General features: G+C 54.7%; 1 protein-coding gene across 7 annotated transcripts in view; it reads left to right on the forward strand.

Moving 5' to 3' along the window:
- ZBTB40 (zinc finger and BTB domain containing 40) overlaps positions 1–19,839 on the forward strand; it is an 80,974-nt gene extending 61,135 nt beyond the window's left edge. For all 7 annotated transcript variants that reach the window (XM_045035269.1, XM_023258285.2, XM_023258286.2 and 4 more), the window contains 10 exons: positions 42–175; positions 1,801–1,969; positions 2,288–2,755; positions 3,516–3,722; positions 7,531–7,695; positions 10,244–10,458; positions 11,626–11,788; positions 12,489–12,575; positions 13,767–13,984; positions 15,799–19,839. In XM_045035269.1, coding sequence (XP_044891204.1) covers positions 42–175; positions 1,801–1,969; positions 2,288–2,755; positions 3,516–3,722; positions 7,531–7,695; positions 10,244–10,458; positions 11,626–11,788; positions 12,489–12,575; positions 13,767–13,984; positions 15,799–15,993 — 2,021 coding nt within the window. In that variant the 3' untranslated portion in view covers positions 15,994–19,839. The remainder of the gene's footprint in view (positions 1–41; positions 176–1,800; positions 1,970–2,287; positions 2,756–3,515; positions 3,723–7,530; positions 7,696–10,243; positions 10,459–11,625; positions 11,789–12,488; positions 12,576–13,766; positions 13,985–15,798) is intronic.
- Positions 19,840–27,121: the final 7,282 nt, after the last annotated feature.

A 27,121-nucleotide genomic window follows, 5' to 3' on the forward strand; every position in this document is an offset into this window, starting at 1 on the left:
CATAGTTCCAGTCATGAGTTTTTAATCCTCCTTTCTTTCAGTGACCAACCCAGAAAGTGCGGCCTTAGAAGCCATGCTAAGGCATCGCAGACTGATTCTAGAGGCCATCCAACAAGGGACTGGACTCAAGTGCTTTACCGCAGAGGAGGAGCAGCTGGCAGAGGCTGTGAAGGAGGTGCGAGGGGGCTGGGGTGGTTTGGGGGGAATGACAGACATTTTTCCAGAGAATTCTACCAGGCCTGGGATGCTCTTGTTCCTAAGAGAGACACCAAATTCCGCAGAGTGCCTGTTGCCTGCTGAGCCAACCCTTCGCGGCACCTCTTTGTTTTTTTATTCTCCCAACTCTGTGTGGCAGGTGATGTCATCCACATTTTATAGATAAGGGAACCCGGGCTCCAAAGGGTTCCGTAGCATGTCTGGGATGCTCTGGCTGGTCAGAGTTGAAGCCAGGATTTGAACCCAGGCTCATGTGACTCAAACCTAGCTGTATTTCATTTGTCTAAACTTAGGTAAACTCAAAGGGAACCATGAGACTATTCCTCAACACGTTCTAAGACGCAACTGCTTTCAAAGGGAGGAGAGTAAAATTGGTCTTATTACATACTCTGTTCTGGCGTCTAGGAAGAGCCAAGATAAACATAGATAGAACAAAGCTTTTGCCCATATGGGGTAGCAAATAGCGCCAGCTCATTTTCTGTAAGGCTTCTCGGTGTGGCCCGCATCCCAGAAAAACCAGGTGGGGACTGGGGGGGGATTCATGGCTGTCCAGCCCAGGATCGTGTGCTTCTCCAGGGGGGGAAGAATTCTAAAGGGACTGAAATTCAACTACAGGTTCACCTGTAGTGCTTTTTAATCCAAGTAGGCGTGGATGGTGTGCAGAAGGGCTGGTTTCTAGCTCTGTCCACACAGGTGACAGCCCCACCTTGGCCTCTCAGATGTGACGAAGGTGGTGCGTATTTCTTCGGGGCTTCAGAGGAAAGACGTACCACTAGGCTCTCTCCAACTCGCCTCGTGCTTCAGGAATGGGGCTCCTGCAGTTGATGAGTTTGAGCCTCGCTAATGAGTCTCAGGCCTGCCTCCAGGGACATCAGGTTTATTTAGATAGGCTTGAAAAGAGCAGAAATAAAATGTCTTCCCGAACGAAAATTCCATTTGGCCATCTGTGGATGGTTTTAGCTTTATTTTCTCAGTGTACTGACTCTTTCTGCTGATAGCTGTAACATTCTGAAAGAGGATGGCTTTGAAATCATATTCTTGGCCTCTTTAAAGCCCCTATTTGAACCTTCTTTAAAAAGCTGAGTTTTTTCATGAAAGAAAATGTTTAAAAGGGTACATCTAAGTGTCTAAAAATGTGAGGCCACTGATCATGCAGAATCACTTCCAGACGTTGAGACAATTATATATTATGAAAAATGATCTTGATCTTCAAGACAGAACCACCAGCTACCAAATCCTACAGCTTTCCAAGCTTTTAATATTAAGATCTAGAAAAGTTCTTTTGGAGACTCCTGGTTTCTGAGAAGATATTTCTCATGGAAAATGCTTCATGCTTCCTTGCTTGTGCCTTCTTTGTATTTGCACATTTGCCTTGACATCTGTCTCTTTTTTTTTTTTTTTTTAATTTTGCCAATTTCCCTGTTCTTGGGGAAAAGAGGGTTCTCTACATTTATCACAAGAAATGTAAACTTGTTACAGAGAGAGCAGTGCCTTCCTGAAATCAGCTTTTTTCCCTTAAGTTGAAAACCATGGAGAAAACTGCTGATACTAACCACAAACCTTTGTCTCCCGGTATTCATTTAGATTCTGAGCATTTCCCCTGAGACAGCCAGCCCTGAAGCTTCCCTGAAAGCAGTGCTGAGCAGAGCCACGGAAAAATCTGTCGCGGCCGTTGAAATATGTTCCCTCCTGTGCAGTGTCCACAGATCTTTCCCAGGCCTGCAGCCTGTCATGCATGAGTTGGCATACACTGGTAAGGAACAGAGTGGGGTGGGGGTCCTGTCAGGCCCGCGGGTGGTTTCCCTATTAGAGAGAAGAGGCAGTAGTTTGCACAAGAGTTCATCCATTGCTGCCCTACTCCTTCTGTATGCTCTCGGTACCTGGAGGAGTCCTAGGCTACGTGTGAAGCGATGCTCTTTACGTGTATCGGCGAGTCAGGATGACAAGGGTATCACTTGAGAGTCTGAGGAGGGTCTCAAGTAGTCTCCAGTGTATCCTAAGAAGAAAAGTTGGGAAGCAAAGTAGAAACACAGGAGAATTTCCAGAGCCATGTGATTTCTCTTACATGCAGGCTTCCTTACTCAGGAAGGTGGAGAGAAGGAAAGGTGGAAAGTGAGCAGTAAATTTCCCCGCGCAGCCAACGACAGAACAGATGAGAAGGTAGCCGAGCCAGCGGAGGAAGGCTGCCGGTCTGGGAAGCAGAGCAGTCAAGGAGAGACCGGCTCCTTGCCAGAGCCACAAGCGAAAAACACGTCTGCCTCCCCCGACCCTGCCAAGAAGAGCTTCGTCTGTAAGGCCTGTGACAAAAGCTTCCATTTCTACTGCCGTCTGAAGGTGCACATGAAGCGCTGCCGGGTGGCCAAGAGCAAACAGGTGCAGTGTAAGGAGTGCAGTGAGACCAAGGAGTCTAAGAAGGAGCTGGAAAAACATCAGCTGGAGGCCCACGGTGGAGGAGGAGAGCCCGATGCCCCGAAGAAGAAGAAGAAGAGGCTTCCAGTGACATGTGACCTTTGTGGGAGAGAATTTGCCCACGCCTCAGGTACTTTGAGGCGGGCGAGGTAACTTAAGAGAGTGATAATTCTGGACATCACAGTGTGGATTCCAGGCCTTGTGTCTCGTATGCAGTGAGGGCCGTGGACCGGCCTGGGGAACGGAGCGGGTTCCTACAGACGCAGGGTCATGTTTTGAGAAGAGCATGAGCTTTGGCGTCAGCTCTCTTAACTTCCCCACCTGTTAAGTAGGCGCCCTGATAGCACCCGTTTTTTTGAATTGTTGTCAAGATTTAAGATAATACGGTTACACACCTGACGTGCAGTGCCTACGACAGAGTTAGGACTTCGTGAACTGTGGCCATTATTATTCAGAATAACAGCCAGCTATTTAACACTCGACTCTTAGGTTTCCATGCTGTTACTTGTTTCTCGATAATAAGTAAGTCACAGAAACCGTGGGGTGTATAGCCAAAATTGTTTACCCTTGTCCCAGATGTCGGGGAAACCTAATGAAACGTAAAGTGATTTTTTGTTCCTCTGTGGCAGGTCCTATTTAAGAGAAAGAGGGGATGGGAAAGATAAACCCAGAACACTTCGTGCCTGAACCAAACGGGTGGGACCGAGGTGACCTCTGGAGTGCTGGGCGGTGGGTGGGTGAGCAGCATGGCTGTGTGAGGTCGGAGGGAGCGTGGCCTGCTGTCCTGTGGTTCGTGCTGGGCTTCCTCTCGGGGCCCGGTCTCAGACAGTGCTCTCGTGTCCTCCTGCTGGCTTCATCACGCTGCTTACTGGTGTCCCTCTGGTCCCTAGGCATGCAGTACCACAAACTGACAGAGCACTTTGATGAGAAGCCTTTCTCCTGTGAAGAGTGTGGGGCAAAGTTTGCGGCCAATTCTACCCTGAAGAACCACCTTCGCCTTCACACTGGGGACCGCCCGTTCATGTGCAAGCACTGCCTCATGACCTTTACCCAGGCCTCTGCCCTGGCCTACCACACCAAGAAGAAGCACTCGGAAGGCAAGGCGTGGAGAATTTCTTCATTTTCCCTGCCAACTTTAACTGTATGAATTGCCTAAAAACCCGTGGATCTAGGCACGATAAAGATCTCAGGTAGCTTACAAACAGCGACCGTGCAGCCCGTGGGCACACGGATGACCAGGAGTACATAGGTGCACAGGTGTGCAAAATGCTCCGGTGAGAGTTTGTGAAGGGAGGCTGGCTCACCTGGGCTGGTGACTTCATAGTTGGAATCTACGTAAAGCCAGGGGTTCCTTGGGCTTCGAGGTGGAATTCAAGCGGGAGAAGAACCTTGGTTTAGCACCTGCTGTGGCGCTCGCAGCGGCAGGGGCTGAGTGATGAAGCTGGACGTCCTGTGCTCACAGAGCTGACGGTCTAGGGTGTGTCTGGGAAAGAGACGGGTGCCGTTGGAACAGGGAGTAACACTACCAGGGAGATGGAGGAATGAGGGAGGGGTTTCTAGTCCAGTCAGAGGGGAGGTGTGTTGTCAGAGAAGGCTTCTCGGGAGATTCTCTGCATCGTTCGGCACATTTCTGTGGAAGTGACGGTCCCACCGTCCTCTCACCCGGACTGCGGGAATAGCCACCCAACTGGCGTCCTGGCTCTCCCCTTCTCCCCGGACTGTGTTCTCGGTCCACAGGCCCCAGGGATCCTTTCAAAACTAAACCATATCCTCCCCCTTCTCTGCTCAAAACCTGTGTGCGAAGCCTGTTCGCCTCGCTTGGTGGAAAATCTGAAGGCCTTAACGATAGCCTGCCAGGCTCCGTGTGACCGGGTCCCCTGGGACCTCTCCCCTGCCCACACCCTGTTCTCCGCTATACCTGCCGTGGGCCCTGCATTCTTGTCCTTCCCGCTGCTTGGAATGCTTTTCATCCCTCCCCACCTCCTTCGGCTCTTTATTCACACTTCTTCCCGTGAGTCCTTTCCTGACCGCCCTGTGTGAAATCTCAGCCCCAGCCCCCCCCCCCCCCCCCGTTCCCCTGCGTGGCTTGTCTCCACAGTACTTGTCATTGGCTATCTTATCTGCTTCATTAATTTACTGTGTTTCTAGTGAGTCTCCTCCTGTCAGAATGCCAGCTCCCTGAGGGTAGGGCTGTTAGTCTTTCCCCCCACCACTGCGTATTATTGGAACTTAGAAAAGTACTTAGCAAGAGTAGATAGACACTCAGTAAACGCTTACTGACTGAATGACTTTCCTGAGCACGATTCCAGGTAGCAGGGGCAGAGTCACTATACACAGCCTGCTCTCGTGAAGTTTACATCCCACTGGGTAAGAGAGACCATGAACAAAGTTGTAATATACAGTCAGATAGTAGTACTTGCCCTGACGAGAAGTAAAGCAGGGTGAGCAGCAGGAGGGCGGCAGGGCTGGGGTGGGGCGCCCTCTGTGTCGTCAGAGAAGGCCTCGATGAAATGAGGTTTGTGTGGAAACCCGAGTGAAGTGAGAGCCGGAACCGGTGGCAGATCTAGAAAAGCCTCACAGGCGCAGAACCCCGTCTCCAAGTGGGGATGAGCCTTGCCTGTTTGAGAGACCACAGGAAACTAGAAGGGGCCAAAGCAGCGTAAACGAGACGAGGGTGAGAGGTAAGGCCGGAGAGGTTGCCAGAGGCCAGGTCTCGTAAGGGTCTTGTTTTGTTTTGTTTTCTAAGTTGTTTTTTTTAAGTTTATTTGTCTATTCTGAGAGAGAGAGAGAGAGAGCACACGTGTGCACACACACGAGTAGGGGAGGGGCAAGAGAGAGGGAAAATGGAGACCCCCCCCCGCCCGCCCCCCCGGGCAGGCTCTGCACTGTCAACATAGAGCCTGATGTGGGGCTCGAACTCACGAACCGCAAGATCACGACCTGAGCTAAAACCAAGGGTCGGACGCTTAACCAACTGAGCCACCCAGGTGCCTGTAAGGGTCTTGTAAGTCAAGGTCGGGACTGGTTGTTATGCAGAAAGTGCTAGTTTCTATTGCTGCTGTAACAAATTACCACACACAGTGGCTTAAAACAATGCAAACGTATTATCTTGCCATTTTAGAGGTAAGGGGGCCAAAAGAAGTTTTAACGAGCATAGAGTCAAAATTTGGCAGGTGTGTTCCTTCTGGAGGCTCGGGGCAGAGCTCGTTCCTTGTTTTCCCAGCTTCTAGAGGTTGACTGCCTTCCCCAGCTCGTGGCCGTGGCGCTGCAACCTCTGTGTCCCTCATCCCGCCTCCTCCTCTGACCCTCCTTGCTCCCTCTTCCAAGGACCCTGGTGATTATGTTGGGTCTGCTGGTATAATCCAGGATAATCCTGTCATCTGAAGATCCTTAACTTAATCATATCTGCAAAGCCCCCTTTGTCATGTGAGGGGACACATTCCCAGGTTTCAGGGGCTAGGACGCGGACATCCTTGAGGGCCATGATTCTACAGCAGGAAGCCATAGGACAGTTGTGAGCAGACGATCCCTAGGATGTGACTTAGGGGTTTTGGAGTTAATTCTGGCGACTCCAGCCTGTCAGCTGTAATAGGGCAAGAGTGTGCCCAGGGAGGCGAGGTGGGCCAGTCATCTGGTGTGGAGGTGATGAGGCGCTCAGCTGGAGCCGTGCTAGGAGCGGTTGTAAAATGTTCATGTTTGAGAATGCGTTGTTGACACAGAAGTACAGGACCCACGCTGGGCTGGGTGCCGATGTGAGGGGGGAGTTTAGGGCGGCCTGGAGTTTCTGGCTTGAGCAACTGAGTACTAGATGGTGCTGCCGTTCACTGTGGTGAGGAACCTGGAGCGCGTGGGGGTGGGGGGTGCTGGGGTTGCTGGGGTTGCTGGGGACAGGGAATTGGGAGCTGTGTCTGCAGTATCGGTTAGACCTCCAGGTGGAGAAGGAGGGTGATGGGCGGTTGGATGTGCAGGTCCGCAGTTCTGGGGAAAGCTGGGAGCCGGAGACAAAAACGTGGGCGTCGTCAGGGTACAGATGGCATCTGAGCTCCGAGATAAGGTTCTCTACAAAGTGTGAATAAGGAAGGCCAAGGGCTGAGTCCTGGGCTTCTTAATAATTCCACTCTTGATTGAAGAAACCCTTTTTTCCCTAACGAATCTTATTTCAAAGCCCAACATGTGAACAATGAAAATGGCATTGATTGCTCTCGTTGAAGCAGGCCCTAGGGTTTGGGGGACCTGGACCCTGGCCTCACTGATTTCTCCACTTCTCTGTTGGCCCATAATGGACATTGGAGGCACAGCTGGTCGAGTGGCTTACAGATGCCGGCGTCCGAGCCTTGCTCTGTACCTGTATTTTCTAACAGTCTTTGGCAGTCTGGTCATTGTATTCTCATAATGTGCATGAGGAAATAGAGAAGCCAAATGATTTATAATAAGTTTATAGCAAGTCAGCGGGAGAAGGCTTCCATTCTCTGAGTCCCCGTCTGTCACCTTTACGTGAAGTCACAATTCTGCACTGTGGCTGTGGCAAGGGATCCAGACCCTGGGCATGAGGATGTATCTGGGCATGAGAATTTCTGCGCATGAGGATGTATCTGTTTCCTGGGAGTGGAATGAGCTCTTCCATACTTGGGGTGGCCTGGTTAGCAGATGGGTGGTCTGTGTGATGAGAACTCTGTCCTCATTCCTCAGGGGAGAGAGACCACACTGTGCCATCAGCTGTGTGTGTGTGCCGCCGTCTGATAGAGGGGCTCAGACCTCTCACCCGGTGTGTTGCAAATTGCTTGTGGTTTAATGTCCTCTCCCAGATCATATTCCCCACCACGTGCCTTGCAGTGTGAGCTTGTTTTAGGAATGCCGTAAATGTCTGGTGCTGTTTCTAATGGGTAAACTCGTGTATGTTTCCAGGGAAAATGTATGCCTGCCAGTATTGTGATGCTGTGTTCGCCCAGTCCATTGAGCTGTCCCGCCACGTGAGGACCCACACCGGGGACAAGCCATATGTCTGCAGGGACTGTGGCAAGGGCTTCCGGCAAGCCAATGGCCTGTCCATCCACCTGCACACCTTTCACAGTACGTACCGAGATTGTGGAGTGGATGTCAGGCTCTGGCTCTGAGAGGGCTCGTAGCAGTCATGACAGAAAGTGACACTCCACCAGAGCCAGCCCCGTTTGCTGCCTTCCCCTCCCCTATTCTCCTGCAAAACCGAGTCCCTTGTTCCTATTCCAAGAAAAATCCCATTTTAACGTGTCATCGTGTAACGTCCACGCTGTTTCCTTGTCTTCCTTTTTAGCCCACCTAGTACTGCTTGGCTGACAGAGGCAAATTATGCTTGAAGGAGATCCTTGATAACAGGCTGCAGAGCACCAGAATATTCCCGTTAGTCCACCGAGCTTCTCTTTCCACGCCCCCTCCCGCCCCCACTCATCTCATAGCCCTACCCGCCTTCCCCATAGGAGCGGCCGGACACTGTCTGAGCTCACGCACACCGTTGTACATGGTCCCTGCTCACACCGCCCTGAAAGCCTTCTGCCCCGCGTTCTCTCTCCAGGGCTCCCCTGGCCACTTGGTCAGTGGGGTCTGCCCCCATTTTTGTCCCCTTCTACTGGCACTATACAAAGACGTGCTACTGTTCGACACACACATAGGAAGGTAAAGAAAACTCCGTCCTCATTCCGGCCTCTGGAGATGGCCAGTGTGGTGTGTGGCTGGCCACATTGCGTCTTCTCCAGCAGCAGGCGTGTGATCAACACCGTGTCCCCGGGAGTTAGGAGGAGCTTGGGCTCTGAAATCACACGGGCCTGGACTTGAATCTTGACCCTGCCGTTTTCTTCCTTGAGACCTTAAGCAGATTTCTTTACCTTTCTAAGCCTCCCGTACCCCTTCTGTACATGAGAGAAAGTGATGCCGCCACCTTGGATCGCTGTGAGAGTTAGTGAGGTATCCCGTGTAAAGCGTGACACAGAAATGCTCGCTAAATGCCAGATGTTATTACTGGATGAAAGCAGCCCTCCCAGATGCCATTTGTCACCGTCAAAGCCGGTCTCTCTAGCACGTCATGCACCCTGCATACCCTTCTCCCTTCTCCCCTCCCCTCCCTACCTCTGTTTCCCTTCTCCCCTCTCCTCTCCCCTCCCCGCCTCTGTTTCCCACACACCAGTTTCTAGCTGTCGACAAACACAGGGCCTCACAAACATGTACTTAATGTCGACCCATGCAAATCTGTTATCTGCCAGCTGGCAAAGGACATTGTTGGGGCTCCTCTGTGCCCAGCCCGGGGCTGGACACTGTGGACGATGCAGGAGGCATACACAGGGCTGCCCCCTTCCCCCGAGGTGTTCCTGGGTACCCACGTCCAGCTCGTGAGGCTCCCAGATGAGTGAGATCTGGCTTGGATCTAGTGCCATCATCTTATGTTCTTTCTGCCTTTTTGAATGCCATGCTCCTCTGGTCTCCTTTTCCTGGTAGCATTACCGGGGAGAGGGGTGAGGGCGGGACCGGTCAATTGTCAGGACTCAGAGGACCCCCAAAGACTTCTGGGTCTTAGGAAGCGTCCCCGTGGCAGGCCAGCATCCAGGCCCCTCTCCTGAACTGTTCCTGACCTGTGTCACAGGCCCGCATCGTGGCTTGCGGAGAACCGCTTCAGAGCGCCCTGGCAGCAGCGTAAACTGAGATTTCAAGGGCTCACGTCCACAGGGAAACTAGTTGATGACACCGAGTGCTGCTGCGCGTCCAGATCCTTGAATTAATCTGACTCGGTGCACGTGTAGGATTGGCTCGTGGGCAAAGGATTAAAACATTCTGCTTTCTGTTGCTTTCCGAAAAAATAAACTGAAGTTTCCTGCCAAAGGGACAGCACACGTTTCCTGCATCGGTGCTGGTTCTTGTTTGTGAGGCCTCACTGCAGGGTTGGCATGTCCAGTTAAGCAGGTGGCTCGGAGCAGGGCCGCGGGAATGAGAGCTGGGACTGCCACCCGGCTCACCCATTCCCACTCGTGTCACTGCGCAGGCAGTCTGTAAGCCTTGCTTTTCCTAATCTCTAAAACAGGATGATAATAGATCCCACTCGTAGGATTATCGGAAGGATAAAGGGAGTTAATATGTGTAAGGCACTTAACACATGCCTGTCGCGTGGCACTCATTAAACATTGAAAATGTTTTTTTTCTTGAGTCTAAGGCGAGGAGCGAGGAAGCCTTCTTCCTGTCAGTCATGTGCTGACAATTAAGGAGATGGCATGCTCCGGGGAGTTTGCTGGAAATCTCTGTAGAAAACGAGAAAACTCAGAAATGCCCACCACGAGCAGGGAAAGAGCAAGGGCACTACTCCGTGCAAAGTACTTACGCGGAGTTTTACTTGTAGGGTGTAACGTGAGGAATCGGGATGAACCGCTTGATGCCGCAGAGGTGGTTAGTACAGAGGCCTCGGGGGAGTCCCTCCTCCCGGGACGAAGGTAGGGGGCAGTCAGGTGACCACCGCGCTCGCCGCTGGTCCTCAGAGTCTGCGGCCGTGCCTGACGTCTGAATGGAGTCTGGCACCTGGAGCTGCACATGGCCCGCGTCTCACTGCTGCCTGTCCTATCTTTTCCCCTCCGTCTCTTCTCACGATGGCCCGTGGCACCAGACATAGAAGATCCCTACGACTGCAAGAAATGCCGGATGAGCTTCCCCACCCTGCAGGACCATCGCAAGCACATCCACGAGGTCCACTCCAAGGAGTACCACCCCTGCCCCACGTGCGGGAAGATCTTCAGCGCCCCTTCCATGCTGGAGCGGCACATGGTGACCCACGTCGGGGGGAAGCCCTTCAGCTGCGGGATCTGCAACAAGGCCTACCAGGTGACCTCAGGCTCTGCCAGGAGCGCCTCCCCCTGTCCCCAGGCTGCCTTCCCCTCGATCTGCTGGGAGCCCTGGAGATGCTGATGTGGCCGCTTCCCGGGAAGGATGCAGCTTGTAATTACTCAGACTCTCTAGGGTGATCTGGTCAGAGTAATGCTGTTGGGAGCTTTAATTGCCGAGAATTCCTACACCTCTCCTTTCAGGTCTCAGCCTTGTCACGAACCGAATGCTGCTTTTCCCTGCGGACATTCACACTCTGTGGAACCCATTGACCCTGTGTGTCAAGGGATGTGAGAGTGACGATGGCTGCGTAACACTGCCTGGAACTCCCTTATCTAGCACAGTTACTGGGTGGTGGTTGTTGTGTAGCTCCCAGGGAAGGGGGTCTGCTTTTTCACCTTCGAATTTGGTATATGATTGAAGGGAAACCCCATATGGAACTAAAAAGAAACCACATACGAGAAACTCAACTCTAAAACTACAGAGAAAACTGTGGTTCTTGTGACAACTGTAAGATTTGGGTATACGGAGAGAAGCACAGCAGCTAATTTCAGCTCAACAGAAATGGAGCGCTAACTTTGTGCCGGGCTGGTGCTGTGACATCAGGGTTACAGAGCTGAGTAAGGCCTGGGCTTGGCCTCTAGGAAAGCGGAACTGTAGGCACAGTGTCTCGGGGCTGTTCTGGAGCCCAGAAAGGAGTAGCAGTTGCTTATGGAGCAGGGACGACAAATGCTCCTGCTCCAGGAGGGTCTCTGCTGCTTCCCTGGGCCTCTGGGAGGCAGTGGGATACAGCCCACACACTCCAGGTGGAAGGCCAGGGTTTGAATCCTGGCCCTGCTCTGTACTAAATCATATGATGTTGGGCAAATCATTTAGCCCCTCTGTGCCTCAGCTTCCACCTCGCTAGAAAAGTCTGGCCCCTCTCTCATAGGCTTGTTGTGAGGGGTGAAAAGTTTCTGAAGGGCCAGGCTGAGCCCTGCCCCATAGTAGCCTCTTGGCAAATACACGGGTGCCTTGTTCCCCAGCCTTTCCGCTCACGTGGGCTCTCAGTGTGACAGGTAAGAGTGTGGGTCTACACCCATAAGCTCATTGGTCTCACGAGGGCCTGGTGAACTCTCCAGCTTGTTGGAACGTTCCAAGACTTAACATGTGCCGTATTCCTTGCAGCAATTGTCTGGTTTGTGGTACCACAACCGGACCCACCACCCTGATGTGTTTGCCGCTCAGAATCATCGATCTTCCAAATTTTCATCGCTCCAGTGCGGCTCCTGTGACAAGACCTTTTCCAACACCGTTGAACACAAGAAGCACATCAAAGCAGAGCATGCAGGTGAAGTTCGGGTGCCTGTAGACGGGGTGGGAGCTGACGGGTGGAGTGGCTAGATGAGAGCATCCTGAGCTCTGTCCATGACCCCAGCTTCCGGGGCTGTGGTGTGGTGTGGCAACTGCCTTCGTTCTGTCCCAGCACGCCACCGCACTGGCCCGTCGGTAACGGTGAGCAGCAGCTTGAGTGGCGGTGGTTCTCAAACCCAGAGGCCTGGAGCACCGTAAGCTCCTACGGGGCCCTGAGCGACAGTGGTTCATCATGGTACCCGGGAAGTGGCGGACGGGCTTGGGTGGGCTCCTGACTCCGGCACCGATCGGCTGCATGACCTCGGCCGGTGACCGCTCTCTTCTGAGCCAGATTCCTTCTCTTCGGAAAGTTCTTAATACCTACCTCGCAGGTCAGCCTGCGGGGTAATCACTGCGGGCTTGAAGCATCTCCTGTGTGCGAGGCGCACGCTGAGCTCTGGTGGGTGCCTTCTCCTTCCCCTCTCACGGCAGCCCTGCTTTCCTCCGGGCGGCCCGTTCCGATCTGGTGCTCTTTACGCTAGACCGCACTAACAGGTCGTAGGCACGAGGTTCCCGGCCCCGGGGAGACGCTGGCTAAGTGTTCGCCGTCACCGCCACCCCCAGCCCTGTGCCTCTCCAGCCCGAGAGGGCCGTCCTCTTGTTCGTTCCCAGCACCTCTTTCCTTGTGTGCCCCGCAGATACGAAGTTCCACGAGTGTGACCAGTGTAAGGAGCTCTTCCCCACACCGGCTTTGCTGCAGGTTCATATCAAGTGCCAGCATTCAGGTCAGTGCCCCTTCTACGATGTTCCTGGGCCCCGCCGCCCCGGGGATGCTCTTCTCCACCGTCCATGGCTGTGCGGTGTGCGGTCCAGGACCCTTAATCAACGTGTGCCTCAGTTTCCTCATCTATTAAACGGGGACAATCGTAGTGCCTCCTTCCTCACGGCGTAACTGCAAACTGAATGTGTTCGTACCCAGAGAACACGGGAGGCGCGACCCCGGTGAGCATCCCTCAAGCGCCACTGTGGTTATCGTAGTCAGGGCTGTGTCTCATCAAACCTGAAATGCTAGTTTTTAATGAGCCATTAAGAAAGAAACACTGCTGCCAATTAAACTATACTTAGTTGTCACTTAGAATTTGCAGGCCATTCTCAGTGCCGTTTGGGACTTAATGTGACGTAGGCTGTACCCACTCCTGTGTGTGCGCGTCGGGAGGAAGGTAGACAGAAATCACGGTGAGCAGCCGCTTCTCAGAGTAGCTCTCAGTTTGACCGCCAGGGCGTGTGTCGTCGTGCGTGATGTCTGCTCCGCATCAGCAGCACCGGGGACGGACACACGCAGGCCGTCGGTGTTGGTCCCCGGAGCGTTAGGGAAAACTAGCCCCCTTTGTCCTGCTCTGGGGAGGTAGCTGAGCGTCCACCGCTTACCGCGTCCCTCCTCAGCCATTTGGTTCCTGTGAGCTAGCAACGTGCGCTGCTCCCGTCTCGGGGGTTTCCTTCGAAGCCCTGGACGCACACTCCGCAGGGCTTGGTGCCGCCACCTCAGACGTCCGTCCCCGTGCAGCCGTTGGTAATTGTACGTTGCCCGCCGCCTGGCCCGCAGCAGTCGTGAGATGCCGTTGGCTCCGCGTCAGGGATGTTAAAATGTGCCTCTGGGACCTGATGAAGTGTAGTATCAGCAGCACCCTTACCTGCAGTTAAGTGAAGAATGGGCTTCAGCAGAGGCACTTGGAGCCTGAATCTGGTGCTGGTGCTGTGCTGCAGAGCCTCTCACCTGCGTGGGGCCCATTCCTGTATCTTTCACGCTGCGTTGCTTTTCCTAAAGAGGATCCCCCAAAGCTACAAGCTTCAGGCCCCTCGGAACCTACATCTGCGTCTGCACCTTGATCCCGGCCGCGCGGCCTCTCCCCTGTCCCTGCTCTTCCTTCTCTCAGTCGTTCCACCCCCAGCCCGTCCCTTGTGTCCCCCTCTTCCAGGGTCGCAGCCGTTCAGGTGCTTGTACTGTGCGGCTACTTTCCGCTTCCCGGGAGCACTGCAACACCACGTCACCACGGAGCACTTCAAGCAGTCGGAGAGCACCTTCCCCTGTGAGCTCTGCGGGGAGCTCTTCACCTCGCAGGCCCAGCTTGATGGCCACTTGGAATCTGAACACCCAAAGGTGACGGGCTCCGAGACTCAAGCAGCAGCCTCACAGGTGGGGCAGGTGATGCTGGGGCCTTCGGATACGAGGGTGCTAACACGGGGTTCCTAAGGCTTCTCTAGAGGCAGCTCTGTCATGCCACCCGGCCTTTCTCTCGGGCTCCCAGAGGGTCCCATGAGTAATTATATTCACGACCAAGAGGGCCTTGTAGAAGAGTCTCTCTGAACCTCTTAAGCAAACAGAACAGAAAATTCTAGTCTCCTGGCGAACACACGCAGATGGCCCCTGGGTAGAGGGATCCTGGGACGAGAATTTCCAAAAGCACAACAAGCTTGGTTTCTCCTCATTCACACACTCCCCATCTTCTGCAAAACACCCTGGGGTACGGCAGGAGCTGCGGGAGGCCTCAGAGAAGAGGGGGTGAGCTCTCTGTCGGGACCCCTGCCATTGAAGCCTGAGACCAACCACCTTCAGGGCCAGAGACACCTTCGAAACACATTGGGTGTGTCCAGGCCATTCACCTTTCCCGGGGGGGAAGCTCGCCTCTTCTGATGTTTCAAAACTAAGCTTGCTCCAGCCCCTGTCTGTGTCCCTGGTCCTCTTCCTGCTCTTCCTGTCTTCTCCAGCGAGGGTGGGTAGAGGAGGAAAAGAAACCCAGTTCTGTCGATCGTCTGTGGGTGGACTGGAACGGAAGCGTTAACTGCTTGAACGTCCTGCTGTCCGGCCCCACAGATGAGTCCTTTGTGAGCCGTGTTCTTACGGGCCTCTGTGCGAGCAGAGAGCAAGGCAGGTGGGCAGGCTCCAGGGAAGTCCCTGCTGCTGTGTCACCCAGGATGGCTCTGCTTTGATCTTTTTTATATGTTAGGATTCTTGGTAAGTTATGATGTCTTATGAAGAGGGGGAAGAAAAAGGTTTCTGATGCTAAAGAATAAGGAGAAACAGTTTGAAAACTGCTATCCCGGGTAATTTTTTATTAGACCTCAGAATTAGTCCCCTCACCCCCACAGCACAGACAGGTGACTGAGCTTGGCCTCCTCCCCCCCACCCCCCCCCCTCAGGTCTAGCGCTCTGCTCCTCACTCCGGGCTGATTCTCAAGGGCCAGGGCGGCTGTGCCCACTACGGGCTCTCTGGTTTCAGAGTATCAGGGGGCACCAAGCTGTCCCGAGCTCCACAGGCCACGAGCATCAGCGTGGAGGTCCGGGCGGGAAATGGGTGTTTCGCCACAGACTGGCTCTCCCTGGGATGGGAAGGCCGTCTGGAACAGGTGACCCGGATTTGGAAGAAGTCCGTGTGGCCTTGGAGGGGGGGCTGCCAGCCTGGGGAGCCACACGAGGGAGCTGACGGAAGTCACATTGCCTCCACTCGTCCCTGCTCCCAAGTTCTGTAGCCACACAGCCTCCAAGGAAGGCTCTTTGCCTGACTGAGGGCCAGAGACACCGCCTTTGGCAAGCCAAGGCTTCCGATAAGTCTTTCCGTTTCTGTGGTCAAGCCTGAGACCGGCCACCTTCAGTAGCATTCCTTTCAGTGGCGCTCCCCTCTGCAGCGTGATCCTCGAGACAGGAAAACCCAGTGTAAGAAACTGAGCCCGTGTTCACCGGTGGGTAATCATAGAGCCCGGGCACCCTGAGATGGCGTACTGAGCTAAATTATAGCAATTTAGCACACGGAGTTATTTAAATTGTTTGCCTGCCTTCTCTTTTGCATCACTGCTGTGTTAGACTTGCCTCTTCCCATTAGGCACATGTAATTGCTCTCCTCAGGTGAAAACATAAATATCATCATTACAGCATGAGACGAAAACCACGTAAATTCTGGGGAGCCCACTGTGGACACTGCCCAGAGCGGTCTCGCGGTCTTTCCCTTTCAGGTGATCCAAACCCCAGAGCCGGCGGCCCCGACGGAGCAGGTGATCACCTTGGAGGAGACCCAGCTTGCTGGGTCACAGGTGTTTGTGACCTTGCCGGATTCACAGACATCTCAGACCAGCTCTGAGCTTGTGGCGGTGACCGTGGAGGATTTGCTAGATGGTACCGTGACCCTCATCTGTGGCGAGGCCAAGTGAGCGGCTGCCCATCCAGGGGAGGGCCCTGCGTTTGCCGCAGAGAGAACGCTCCGCAGCTTTGCCCTTTGCCCTCCGCCCCCCCGGCTGGCCCGAGTAGTGGGCATCTTAGCCTCCACCAACCGGAACACTCTCACTTCGGTCTCATAGAACCAACAGTGTTGGAGTCATCGGCACCGACACCGCTGCCCTTCAGAGGGGACGGGCCTACTGCAGTGGCCTCTGTGATGAGCAGTGGGACGGGAGCTGGTGGCCAGGGCACCAGAGAGGGGCTGTGTGCCGGCAGCCTTCCCTGCAGAATGGCAGGTGCCTGTGGGACGGTGGTCACGTATCGGGGGCAGCCTTCCCTGTGCAGAATGGCAGGGATGTGGGGGACAGCGGCCCACAGATCGGGGCTTCCGGTGCCTTCTGGCCGTCTAAAAATGAGAGCAAAGCACAACGGACCATCCAGAGACCCCCAGGCTGGTGCACACTGGCCTCTTCCTCACCCTGTCATCCTCCCATCTGCACCGGAGGCCCAGCCCACTCCCGGTGGGTGGGGAGCGGCGTGTTAACGCGGGAAGGCCTCGCTTCCATGCCGAGTCCCACCTCGTCAGGACCGTCAGCCCTTCCCCAAACGAGGCCTTGCCGTGTTTCTGCGGGAAGCAGTCAGTGTGGGGCCGTCCCGCCGCAAAGACAATCCCTGCCTTTCCACGATGTTTTCCGTGGTGTTCTGTACCTGAAGGCTGGTTCCCGCAGCCTTCCCGCATTCCCCTCACCCCTATTTCCAGTCAGAGCGGGAAATGCCTACGTGGCCCGCAAGCCTGGCTCCCTCACTCTGGAGCTGGTGTTACGGCCAATGAACCAGTGCCGGGCCGGGTGCAGTGGTGCCCGTGGTTGCCCCTGGCTCTTCCTCCGGCCACGCTCCCCCTGCCTTGCGAGGGGCCTGTCGTCCGACTCTCCAGGCTGCCGCTGTTACCACAGGGTCGTGAGCCTTTGGAGTCTGAATTTCACCAAGTTTTTTATGTGCGGTTCCTAAAATATAATCTGATAATTAATGGTTTGTGGAATCCATTATGAAGTGCAATTAGATGGATGTAGGTTCCCGCCGTTTGGAGGGAACGACTAGCATTTGTCTTCCTTTCCTCGATGCCAGGAGGTCGCAGTCTGCTAGTGCAGTGTTTACACAGCAGGCAGGGCTCCCTGCCACGGTGAGGGGCTTGACCCCCGCGGAGCTAGTGCCCAGTTGCGTCGGCCCCCCGCAAGCCCACGCCTCCTCGCCGAGCACATTTCGCGTCACCCCGTACAAGCAGGGGCAGGGGGTCAATTTGGGACCCGGTGAGGACTTCACCGCCTCCGCGCCCCGCTGGAAGGGTGGAAGGCGGAGCCTTGCCGCTGACCAGGGCGTTCGCTGCGGCCATCTGGCCAAGCGCGGGCGGTGAGCTCCAGCGCAGGCCTGTGCACACCAGGCAGCTAACTGCTCCTGCCTCCACTCGTGTCCTCGTTTTGATATGCAAGTCACTTGAGCTTGTCGGCTCAGGGATCTTCCCATTGTGGAGTAAATGAAGTTTTCAAAGGCAAGTCCTCAAAAGCCAAAACCTGACCAGAAGATGGTGCTCAAACCCTTAAGACGTGGCCTCCACGTGAAGCCCTCACTGCTCCTGCCACGGTGGTCTCTTCTGAAGGTTTTGCGGTCCTGTGAGCTGTCAGACCGGGAGAGCTCTCGATCTGCAACTGGCAGAGTGGCACCGAATCGCCCCTTGGGACCAGACGAAACCCTCCGGGAGAGAATGGAGTGGCCCGTGCCTACAGGGCCACGGGGGCCAGCTCGGCGGATAAGAGTGCCGCTCCTCACGAGCCTCGGCGGTGGCTGGGGATTGCAGCGCCGTCAGAATCCCTTCTAGTAGAAAAACAAATAGAAACTTAATTGCTAAGGGCCTGTAGGGAAAAGTGATTTTTCTTTTTAAAAAAGTCTCCTGATGAAGGAAAGCTGAAGTTTTGAAACCAAGTTCCAGATCTTTTCAAGTACCGAGAAATCCTTTCTCAGGTCTCCGGTGGAGCCCCACATTGTGGCACGGCCACACATTTCCTCCAGAATCGCCAGACCCGCAGCTCACTGGCTGGGAGCAAACAGAGGGGTCGGACCTGTGCTAGGTGCGCGCCTGCCCCGTGGCCCGTTCGGCAGGAGGCACGGACCCTGTGCCGCTTCTGACAGTGAGGAAAGGTGCATCCTGAGTTTAGTCATTGCTCCGAGTGGACCTCTGCAGGGCACTGCGTGGTGGTGATTTTACAGTGTCCCTCCCCAGAGATGCCTAAGCGTGGATTTTAATTGTAGGAAGACTTTTTCTAGCTCTGCTGTTTTTGTTCTTTCCTCCCACTGCTGCCCAAGAGACCTTCTGAATGTCTGCCACAGAGGACATGGTCATTGTGCTCTCCTTGGTCCCCGTCACTTGCTTTCTTATGGCAGAGGTGTCTGCCAGGGGTGCGCCCTGCTGGCCTCCAGGCTGAACCCTGGCGCATTTGCGGTGGAGTGGAGGAGCCTGTGGGCTTCCCGGCTACGTTCAGTAGGACCGCAGACTTTCTCTGCTTCCAGAGCTCGTGGAGCAGCCGGTGAGGAGTGGAAAGGCAGGCAGATTCCAAGCTGGAGTCTGCTTCTGTGGGAATAATGGGGATCATTTATGGAACGGGATTTGCCATCCCAGGTAAGTGAGACGACAAATAGGAGATTCAAGAGCAAGGCTTGCCCGAGGAAGATGGGACTGTCCCAAGTACCTGAGCAGCACCTGGGGCCGGCAGGGCAGCAGAGGGGCTGAGGCAAAGAGCCTGTCTCTTCTGTCTCAGAAGCTTTATGTTTAGAAGCCTTTGAGCCCGGCGAGTGCCGGGGTCTATGCTGTGAATCCTGGGTTCCGTGATGAATCCTGGTGATCCGTCCAGGGCTTCTGTGCGGAAACACTGACCCTCCTCTCCCACCAACCACGGCCATTGGCCACATGCCCCAGGGAAGAGCTCTGATGGTCAGGTGCTGAGGGACAAAATGAGGTCCAGTCCGACAGGGCGAATGGGTTCGGGGGGTGGGGGGTGGGGGAAGTGGCCTACTCTGTTCACGGTTTTCAATAAACCAGGTGTACTCTCAGAATCGAGAAAGATGAGATGGGCCCTGAGAGTTTCTCACTGCAGGTGATGTCGCGGTCTCCACAGGCTGATGACATATTAATGAGATGGGAGGGCTGTGCCTTTAAATCTCAATGTGCCTGAGATCTATGAATTGCCTAAGGGATGGAAGAAACTGGTAACCTCGCATAGAACGGTTGTAGGGGACAAGCAGCATTTATTAAATCGGGACTGGAAAGCTGGACAGTGACAGAAATTGCTGGGATGTTTTAATTATTCCTCCCAAAGAAAGAGCAGCAGCCTCAGCCCTGCTCCGCTTGGTCCAGTGTATCCCAGGGTCCCTTGAGTTGTAGGGAAGAAATGGGATTAACAGTAAGATTTGTGGGTCGAAGAGGGTATCGGAAGCAAGTTGATGATGATTGTTTTGTTGTCATGGAAAACCTTGGGGCTGGTAGGACTTGGGCCAAAGGCTCAAAGCACAGCCAGAACTCAGAAACTTCCTGCGCATACAGCTGTGCCTCTAAGGACGAGGGAAGCCGCCTGTGTTCTGGGGATCACGTTGAGAAAAATTATTTCCTGGGCTAATTCACATTGCGTCCCAACCGTGGAACTGTTCGTCGTTTCTCTTCCCAAGGCCAGCCACGCCTCCCACCACGGTCAGGACAACTAGCCAGCACCTGGTGCTGTGTAAATTAGATTACAAACCATTATTTTCATTTAACTTGCACTATTCTGTATAAATAAAATACGTACTTTGAACATCTTGTGCTGCCTGAGTTTCAAATGGACTGTGATGTTACAGACCTGTTTCCTCTTTGGTTCTGGCCAGCTGTCAGATGGGCACCGGCTTGATAGGCCTGGTGTCCTCGGGGCTCTTGTGCCTTCAGGCCACGTGAGCATGGCCTGGCCTGCAGTGGGGGGGGGGGGGGGGGGGGGGGGGGCGGGGGCGGGTGGAGGCTCTTTCCGAAGCCCTCTTCCCAGGGAGCAAGTGTGCTGCGGTGTTTCAGAGATGGGTGTAGGTGCGCCACCTGGGTATGTCCGAGCTGTGCCACTTTCTGACTGTGTGACCTTGGGGGAGACACCCTCTCAGCCTCCCCCCTCCCCACTCCCATCTATAATGGGGGATACTGCCGCACCGAACTGTAGGGAGGTTCCAGGTCTGCCTTTAATGAGCTTAGCGTTGAGATGGTAATTGTTCGCGAAGTCTTTCACGTGGAGGTCAGCCGGTCCCTGCGATGGCTGCCACTGAGGCGGGTGTCCATTCCTGCACCTTCATGTTTCTCTTCTCCCTCCCTCCCCCTGCCTCCCTCCCACCCTCTCTCTCTCTCTCCCTCTCTCTCTCTGAACCCTCGGGGAACCTTCTAACACCCACCACTTTTCATTTATCTCTTGAATCTCAACTGCCCCAAAGCACAAAGTGCTGAGCGGATGAGTATAAAATAAGCAGAAACCTTTTGTGGTAAATAGCTGAAAATGTCACGTTGCTGGCAGCCAACGAGGAAACCGAGAGGCCGCACACGGGCAGGATGTACCTCATTTCTGCGGGAAGAATCAGCGTGAAAGGCAAAGGGAGGCGCGTTGTATCCAGAGGGTCCTCTAAGGTCAGGTCAGCCCTGAGGCTGGGGAAAGGCGGGCGGGCAGGGTGGCTCTGTGTTCACGTCTCCTGGGACAGTCCTGGAGTGGCTCGAGTGGATCCCTGTCCAGAGCCCACAGGGCCTTTATGAAGGAGTGCCCCTGCCTAAGCGGTCTTTGGAGAGAGGCTGGAGCCCTCTGTTGTAAGCCATAATCCTTACAGGGTGCTGGGTGGCTCTGGATAATGGTAACATACCCCTGGGCTCCAGCCACGAAGGTGAATGTGTGCAGAGGTGGGAAATGGGCCGAGTGATCCCTTGACAGTCCAGTTATCTCCGCCCTGGGCCTGGGGGCTGCTGTAGGAAGCTAAGCAGCACAGTGGGAAGGGCATGGACTAACTAGACGAATGACCTTGGGCAAGGCCTTCCTAAACTTCTACCAGCATATAGATGCTTTGGAAATGATGTTTGCAACACGTTTAAAGAGCCTGAGGGGAGAGGGCAGAGAAGGGCAAGAAGGAGTACGTCCAACACATCCTTAAGGTAGAGGGCCTGGAATAGAGTGCCGGGGTGCCCAAGACCAAGGTAAGACTCCCCTCTCTGGGCCGTACCGTGTAATCCCGGGGCCTCTGTCCCAGACCCAAGTGAATGGGGATTAGAGGGGGACAGGACATCCCAAGTGGAGCAGGGACTGTCGGAGCCCCTCAGCAGCACAGCCGAGGAATCTTGTCTGAGCACAGGTGGGGGCAGCACCCAGTGAGAACCAGGGAGTTGGAACACGGAGTATGTAATGATGTCTGGTCTTCCCACCCTGCCTCTGGAGTGTTCCTGTTCCTTGTTTCTCTTACCCTCCACGCTTATGCTCAGGGATGTGTTTGGGTGTAAAGAGAAATGTAGCTTCTGACTGCCTCTGTGTGAACTTGTCCTAGACCAAAGGGCTTCACCCTTCACTGAGAAATACTCCAGTACCCAAGGCTTCACCTAGAACAGAGGGTCTAGGACATGGGCATAGAAGCCAGGTTCGGGGGTGCCTGGCTGGCTTGGTGGGTACAACACGCAACTCTCGACCTCAGGGTTGTGAGTTCGAGCCCCATGTTGGGTGTAGAGATTACTTAAAAATAAAACCTTTAAAAACCCACAAGGAGGTTTATTTCTTCTTGTGAACATTCTTTAGGCTTTATTCTTGTGCCCCGGTGCCATCTTCTGCCCTGTCAGTCAGCGCGTGCCCACTAAGACACCTGCGTCTGTTTGCACACTTAGCGCACCAGACGGTGCACTCAAGTGCTTGGTAGATGCTGCTTGTCTGGCTTGCCCTCGTGCCCCTCGGGGAGAAACCCCCTCCCACATCTCCCCCCTGCCAGCGAGGCTGTTCCCCGGGCCACCTGAGGGCTGGTCTATCAGAACATCCTCCTTCCTTTGTCCTCCGAGGAGAGATTAGCAGAAGGCTCAGAGCAGCTAGCCAGGCCCAGAGCTCCCCAGCTGCTCTGATCAAACACCACTCCTGCCACTCTTCTCGCACTGGTTCCCCCAGCGTAGGCCAGAAACAGCTGATCAAACACATCAGGACAAGGTCAGTCCAGGGACCCATAGCCCCCTCCAGGGAAGATTTCATAGACCTGCCGTCAGGAGGGTCTGATAAAAATGGGCAGGGGGTGGGAAGAGGGCCCACGGGGCTGGCGCACGACCGAACAGCTTTTCATTCCTTTTAAGGTCGGAACCTCTGTGCTCGACACAGGGTCCAGACCAAAGCCAGCGCTTGCAGAGAGGCCGGGGCTGGAGCTGCCTGCGAGCCCAGGGAGCGGAGGTAAGACGGGGAACAGGGCGGCTGTGCACGCGCACGCCATGGGCTGAGACATGTCAGGCAGGAGCGAGGGTGGGTTTGGGAGTATGGGGTTATCAGGTTGTCACAGGGTGACTTAAGATCCTCCCTCACTAAAACGTGACCCCTTCAAGGGCAAGAACCGTACATCATCGTTTCTGTTCACACACAGAGACGCACACGTGCACACAGTTAACCAGGCACCTCTGGTGCCTGATGGCAAAAGGTCTGTTCTCCCTGGAGTTCTGGGCTCTCTGAGGTCCTGTTGTGGCGTCCGTCCCACGCCAGATGCTGTAGAGGTCGGGTCGTGCTGGGGACCGATAGTCATGTTGCCCAAACAAAGATTATTTATGAGAAGCGAGAACCAAAAGCATCCATGCCGGTCCAGACCGAGACCTGAAGTACCTATAAATGCTGTGTTTGTCTCTCTCTCTCTCTCTCTCTCTCTCTCTCCCTCTCTGTCTCTCTCCCTCTCTCTCTCTCTCTCTGTTTTCTTTTACATAGGCGTGGTTAATATTTTTTTGAAATATTCTCATAATAATCGCTTGGGACACAGAGCTTTGTGTAATTTTACTTCCCCGGCGCTGTGACGTCGCTGCTGTTATCCCGTGTTACAGGTGAGGAAACCAACAGCAGAGAAGTCACTTAATGGGCGACAGAGCTGGTGAGCAGGGGTTCCAGAGCTTTTTCTTACGTGGACGCTGTATCCAAGCACTTCTCGCCTGGGACGCCTGGCTGGCTCCGTCGGCAGAGCGTGTGACTCTTGACCCTCAGCGTTGTGAGTTCGAGCCCCACGTTGGGTGTAGAGATTACTTCAAAATAAAACCTTTAAAAAAAAAAAATTGCCAAGCATTTCTTGCTTAATACCTAGTCGGCCAGAAAACATCCAGTCAGCTATACTACCAGTCCCTGACAGCCCGGCCTGCTCTACCCGGACTGTTGTCAGAGGGCCTAGCAAGGCTCCCTGCCTGCTGTCTCCTTTCCCTTCCCTTCCCCCCATCCCTCCCGAGATGGCCAGTCAGGCCTAAACCTCCGCTTTTATCCGCTAAAAATGTGGTGTCATGCCCTTTGCCTTGGCTTTGGGACTAGCTGGTCTGTGGCCAAGGGCCCACCCCGGCTTCACCAGCCCTCAGTCAATACTTGCCACCTCAGTCCAGGCTCACTCCAATCCCTGGAGCGTGGAAGGACAGTCACCTGACTAGCCTGAGCCCCGCAGGAGCAGCAGAGGCCTACACAGCCTGGCACAGGTATGCGAGGGTGGTTCCTGGACCCACACAGCTCCGGGAAGCATGTTGGCCTCTCTGACTTCCCCACCTCTCCCCTAATCCTGGGCTCCTAAAAGATAAATGTTTTCCAGAACAGCAGCCAAAGTTATTGGAAAGTATCTCATTAGAACACTATATGAAATGTGGTTCAGAGCCACCCTTCCGAGCTATTCAGATCTAAATTCAATACTCTGCTATGTCCCTTGTTAGATGTGTGACCCTGGGTATTAGCTTCTCTTTAGCTTGATTCTTCTTTCTTTTTTTTTTTTTTTTGTCTGTAAATGGAGGTAATAAAAACTCTTAGGGTAATTATGGAGATTAAAGGTAACACATATAACGAAAGTGCTCAATAAAAAAATACCACTCGTGGGGCGCCCAGGTGGCTTAGTCGGTTAAACATCCATCCGACTCTTGATTACAGCTCAGGTTGTGATCTCATGGTTCATGAGTTTGAGCCCCACATCAGGCTCTGCGCTGGCAGTGCAGAGCCTACTTGAGATTCTTTCTCTCCCTCTCTCTCTGCCTGCTTCTCTCTCTCTCTCTTTCTCAAAGATAAATAAACTTTAAAAAAAAATTCAACTCATGCTAACAGGGGCCCCAGAGCTCTGGAGTGGTCCCTGCCCCGATGCAGAGACCCCACTGGTACTTCTGAAGCTCAGGCAAAGTGGGCTTCTGGGGGGGGGAGGAAGAGGGAAAAGAGGGCAAGCTGGACAGAGTGTCCGGAAGGCAGGGCCTCCTCAGCCGCCCCTCTGTGCCCCATTCCCCTGGAGTCGTGCGTGGCCGGGGCTCAGGAAACACCTGAGTGGCTAGGTGAGCCGCAAAACCAGAAGCAGAGCTGGGGTCTGGATGCCCGGGAGCCACGCTCCTGCCGCTGCTTCCCGCTTCACCGCCGAGCCGCCTGGAGCTACAGCCTGCGGCCCAGGGGCGTGCCACCAACCGCAGGCCGGCTTCTCAGCTCGGAACACACCCCGAGGTCCTGGCCCTGTGGCCTCTTGTTCTGGCATCAGCAGAACAGGGTGTCTTGGTCCGTTGGGTGCCTCCAGTTCTGTCCCCCGCGGGTGTGCCGGCTTGGAGCAGCGGGAGGGCTCCCGGCCGGTGGAGCGGGACTCGGGCCGGCGGAGCGCAGCGAGGAGACCAGGTGGCAAACGCCTGGCCCGGCGTGGCCTCCCTAGTGTTTGGCCTCCCTGCACGGGTAACAGCAGGCCCGTAAGGCCCTACTCTTCGTGGCGCTCTGGTGTCCTCGGGTCGTTATCCGGCCTCACGGCAACACGGAAGGTTAAGTCTCGTCGTTACTGCTTTTGCAGCGAAGGAGCTCAGGCGCGGCCTCTCTGGGCTCCGGCGTCCTCGGCTGGTCAGAGGTGGAGTTGCGTCCAGGTGTCTGGCACCAGACGTGGGCTCTTCCCGCTCCACTGGGCTGCTGTCCCTTTTGTCACCGTGGCCCCCATCCTTCAGAGCATTTGGAATCATTTGCTTGCTCGGCTCTGGCAGCAGTGCTCTGGGGCTAAAAGAGCATGAATTGTTATTTTGCAAATGAGGAAATTGAGGCTCCGGGAGGCGACCTCACCTGGTCACCCAGTAAGTCCGCAGCAGGACGGCGATCCGAGCAGCCCGACCCAGTATTACGTGCACTTTGCAGGGAAAGGCACTGCTCAGCACTCGCGGCCGGGGCGGGCTGAGTACTTCCATTCGTTGCCCTCTGCCTCGGGCCGGGCCGTATGCGCGTCGTCCCCAGCGCAGACATCGCATCCCGTTCGGGTCACCAGATGAGCCCTACCCGGTAGGATTCCCTGTGATGAGGGAAACGGTCTGCGCTGCACTGCCTGGTGTGGGAGTCATTGGTCAGATGTGGCTTTGACCCCCTGAGATGTGGCTAGTGTGACCGAGAAACTGAATTTTCTATTTTAATTTATTTCTTAAACATATTTATTTATTTTGAGAGAGAGAGAGAGAGAGAGAGAGAGAGAGCACGTGCCTGTGAGCAGGGGAGGGGCAGAGAGAGAATCCCAAGCAGGCTCCATGGGGGGCTCGATCTCACAACGAACGGTGAGATCACGATCTGAGCTGGAATCAGGAGTCTGACGCTTAACTGGCTGAGCCACGCCGGCGCCCCTACATTTTAAATAGTTGTATGTGGCTAGTGGCTGTCATGCTCAGTGAGAGACATTCAGGAAGCGGCTAAACCCAAATTCAAGCCCAAGTCTGTCCCCAAAGCCTGTGACATTTCCACTGGTGCCCAGTGCCAGGAGGGACAGGCACTTGAGCGGTGGACGGTGTCAGCGAGGTCAGGAGTGCCTCCTTTTGTTCACTAAGGGTGTCCCTCGCCGTATGCGCCTAAGGCTCGCACCATCCCCGTTCTGTCCCCTCCTCCGCCGTCATTCGAGTCAGCGTCGATACCAGGGGCTCTCCCTGCCCCGTCGGGGATGCTGATTCTCTAGTGACATTACTTTTAGCCCATTTTGCAGGTGGGTACATTGGAGCTCAACAGGGTGGAGGAATTTGAGGTCAGCCAGCTTTTGCCGGAAGGGTCACCCTGGTGTGAACACAAAGTCCAGACCAGAGCTAAACAAATGAGAAGTTGCCCCAGGGGCAGCCAGGAAACCCTCTGCCTGCCCCATCTTTGAGAGGACACGGTTACACTGAGCGTGCTGCCCCGGGCGCCAGCCAATGTCCACGTAGAGTGAGCCGTGGGGGCCAGGCACACTCTCGGAGGGCAGGCTCACCTTCCTGTGTCGGTGGCATTGTGACGGCTACCGTAGTAGAAGGTACTTGCCTCAAACATTTAAAAAATTTTTTTTATTTAATGTTTGTTTTTGAGAGAGACAGAGTGTGAGTTGGGGGAGGGGCAGAGAGGGATTCACAGAATCTGAAGCAGGTTCCAGGCTCTGAGCTGGCAGCACAGAACCCCCTATGGGGCTCAAACTCACAAACCGCGAGATCGTGACCTGAGCTGAAGTCGGACGCTTAACCGACTGAGCCACCCAGGTGCCCCTCAATTAAACAGTTTTTTAAAGCATACCGTAAACTTACACGTGACTTTTGTTTATCTTGGAACTAACAAGATTTGTGGCAACGTGTCAGCATGTATGTAGAACAGAAGTCCTAGGGAAACTGGATGCATCATCACCCACGAGCCGCAGGCCCCACCCCGGTGACTGGACCAGACGGCCTCTAAGGGCCCCAGTCTAGCAGTCTGTGGTTCCTTGCACAGCTCTGGTAGTGGGGCAGTCCGGGTCCCGGGCATCGCTCTGCAACCCGCACCTGTGCGACTTCTCCCTGGGCCTCGGTTTCCTCATCTGTGCGGGTGCTGCTCCTGCAGTGTTGTGAGCACCGAGCCTGGCCTGGGGCAAGCATGCAGCGAAGTACCTCATAACCACTCGTGGGGAACA

Source organism: Felis catus, chromosome C1, assembly GCF_018350175.1.
Source record: "Felis catus isolate Fca126 chromosome C1, F.catus_Fca126_mat1.0, whole genome shotgun sequence".
NCBI lineage: Eukaryota > Metazoa > Chordata > Mammalia > Carnivora > Felidae > Felis > Felis catus.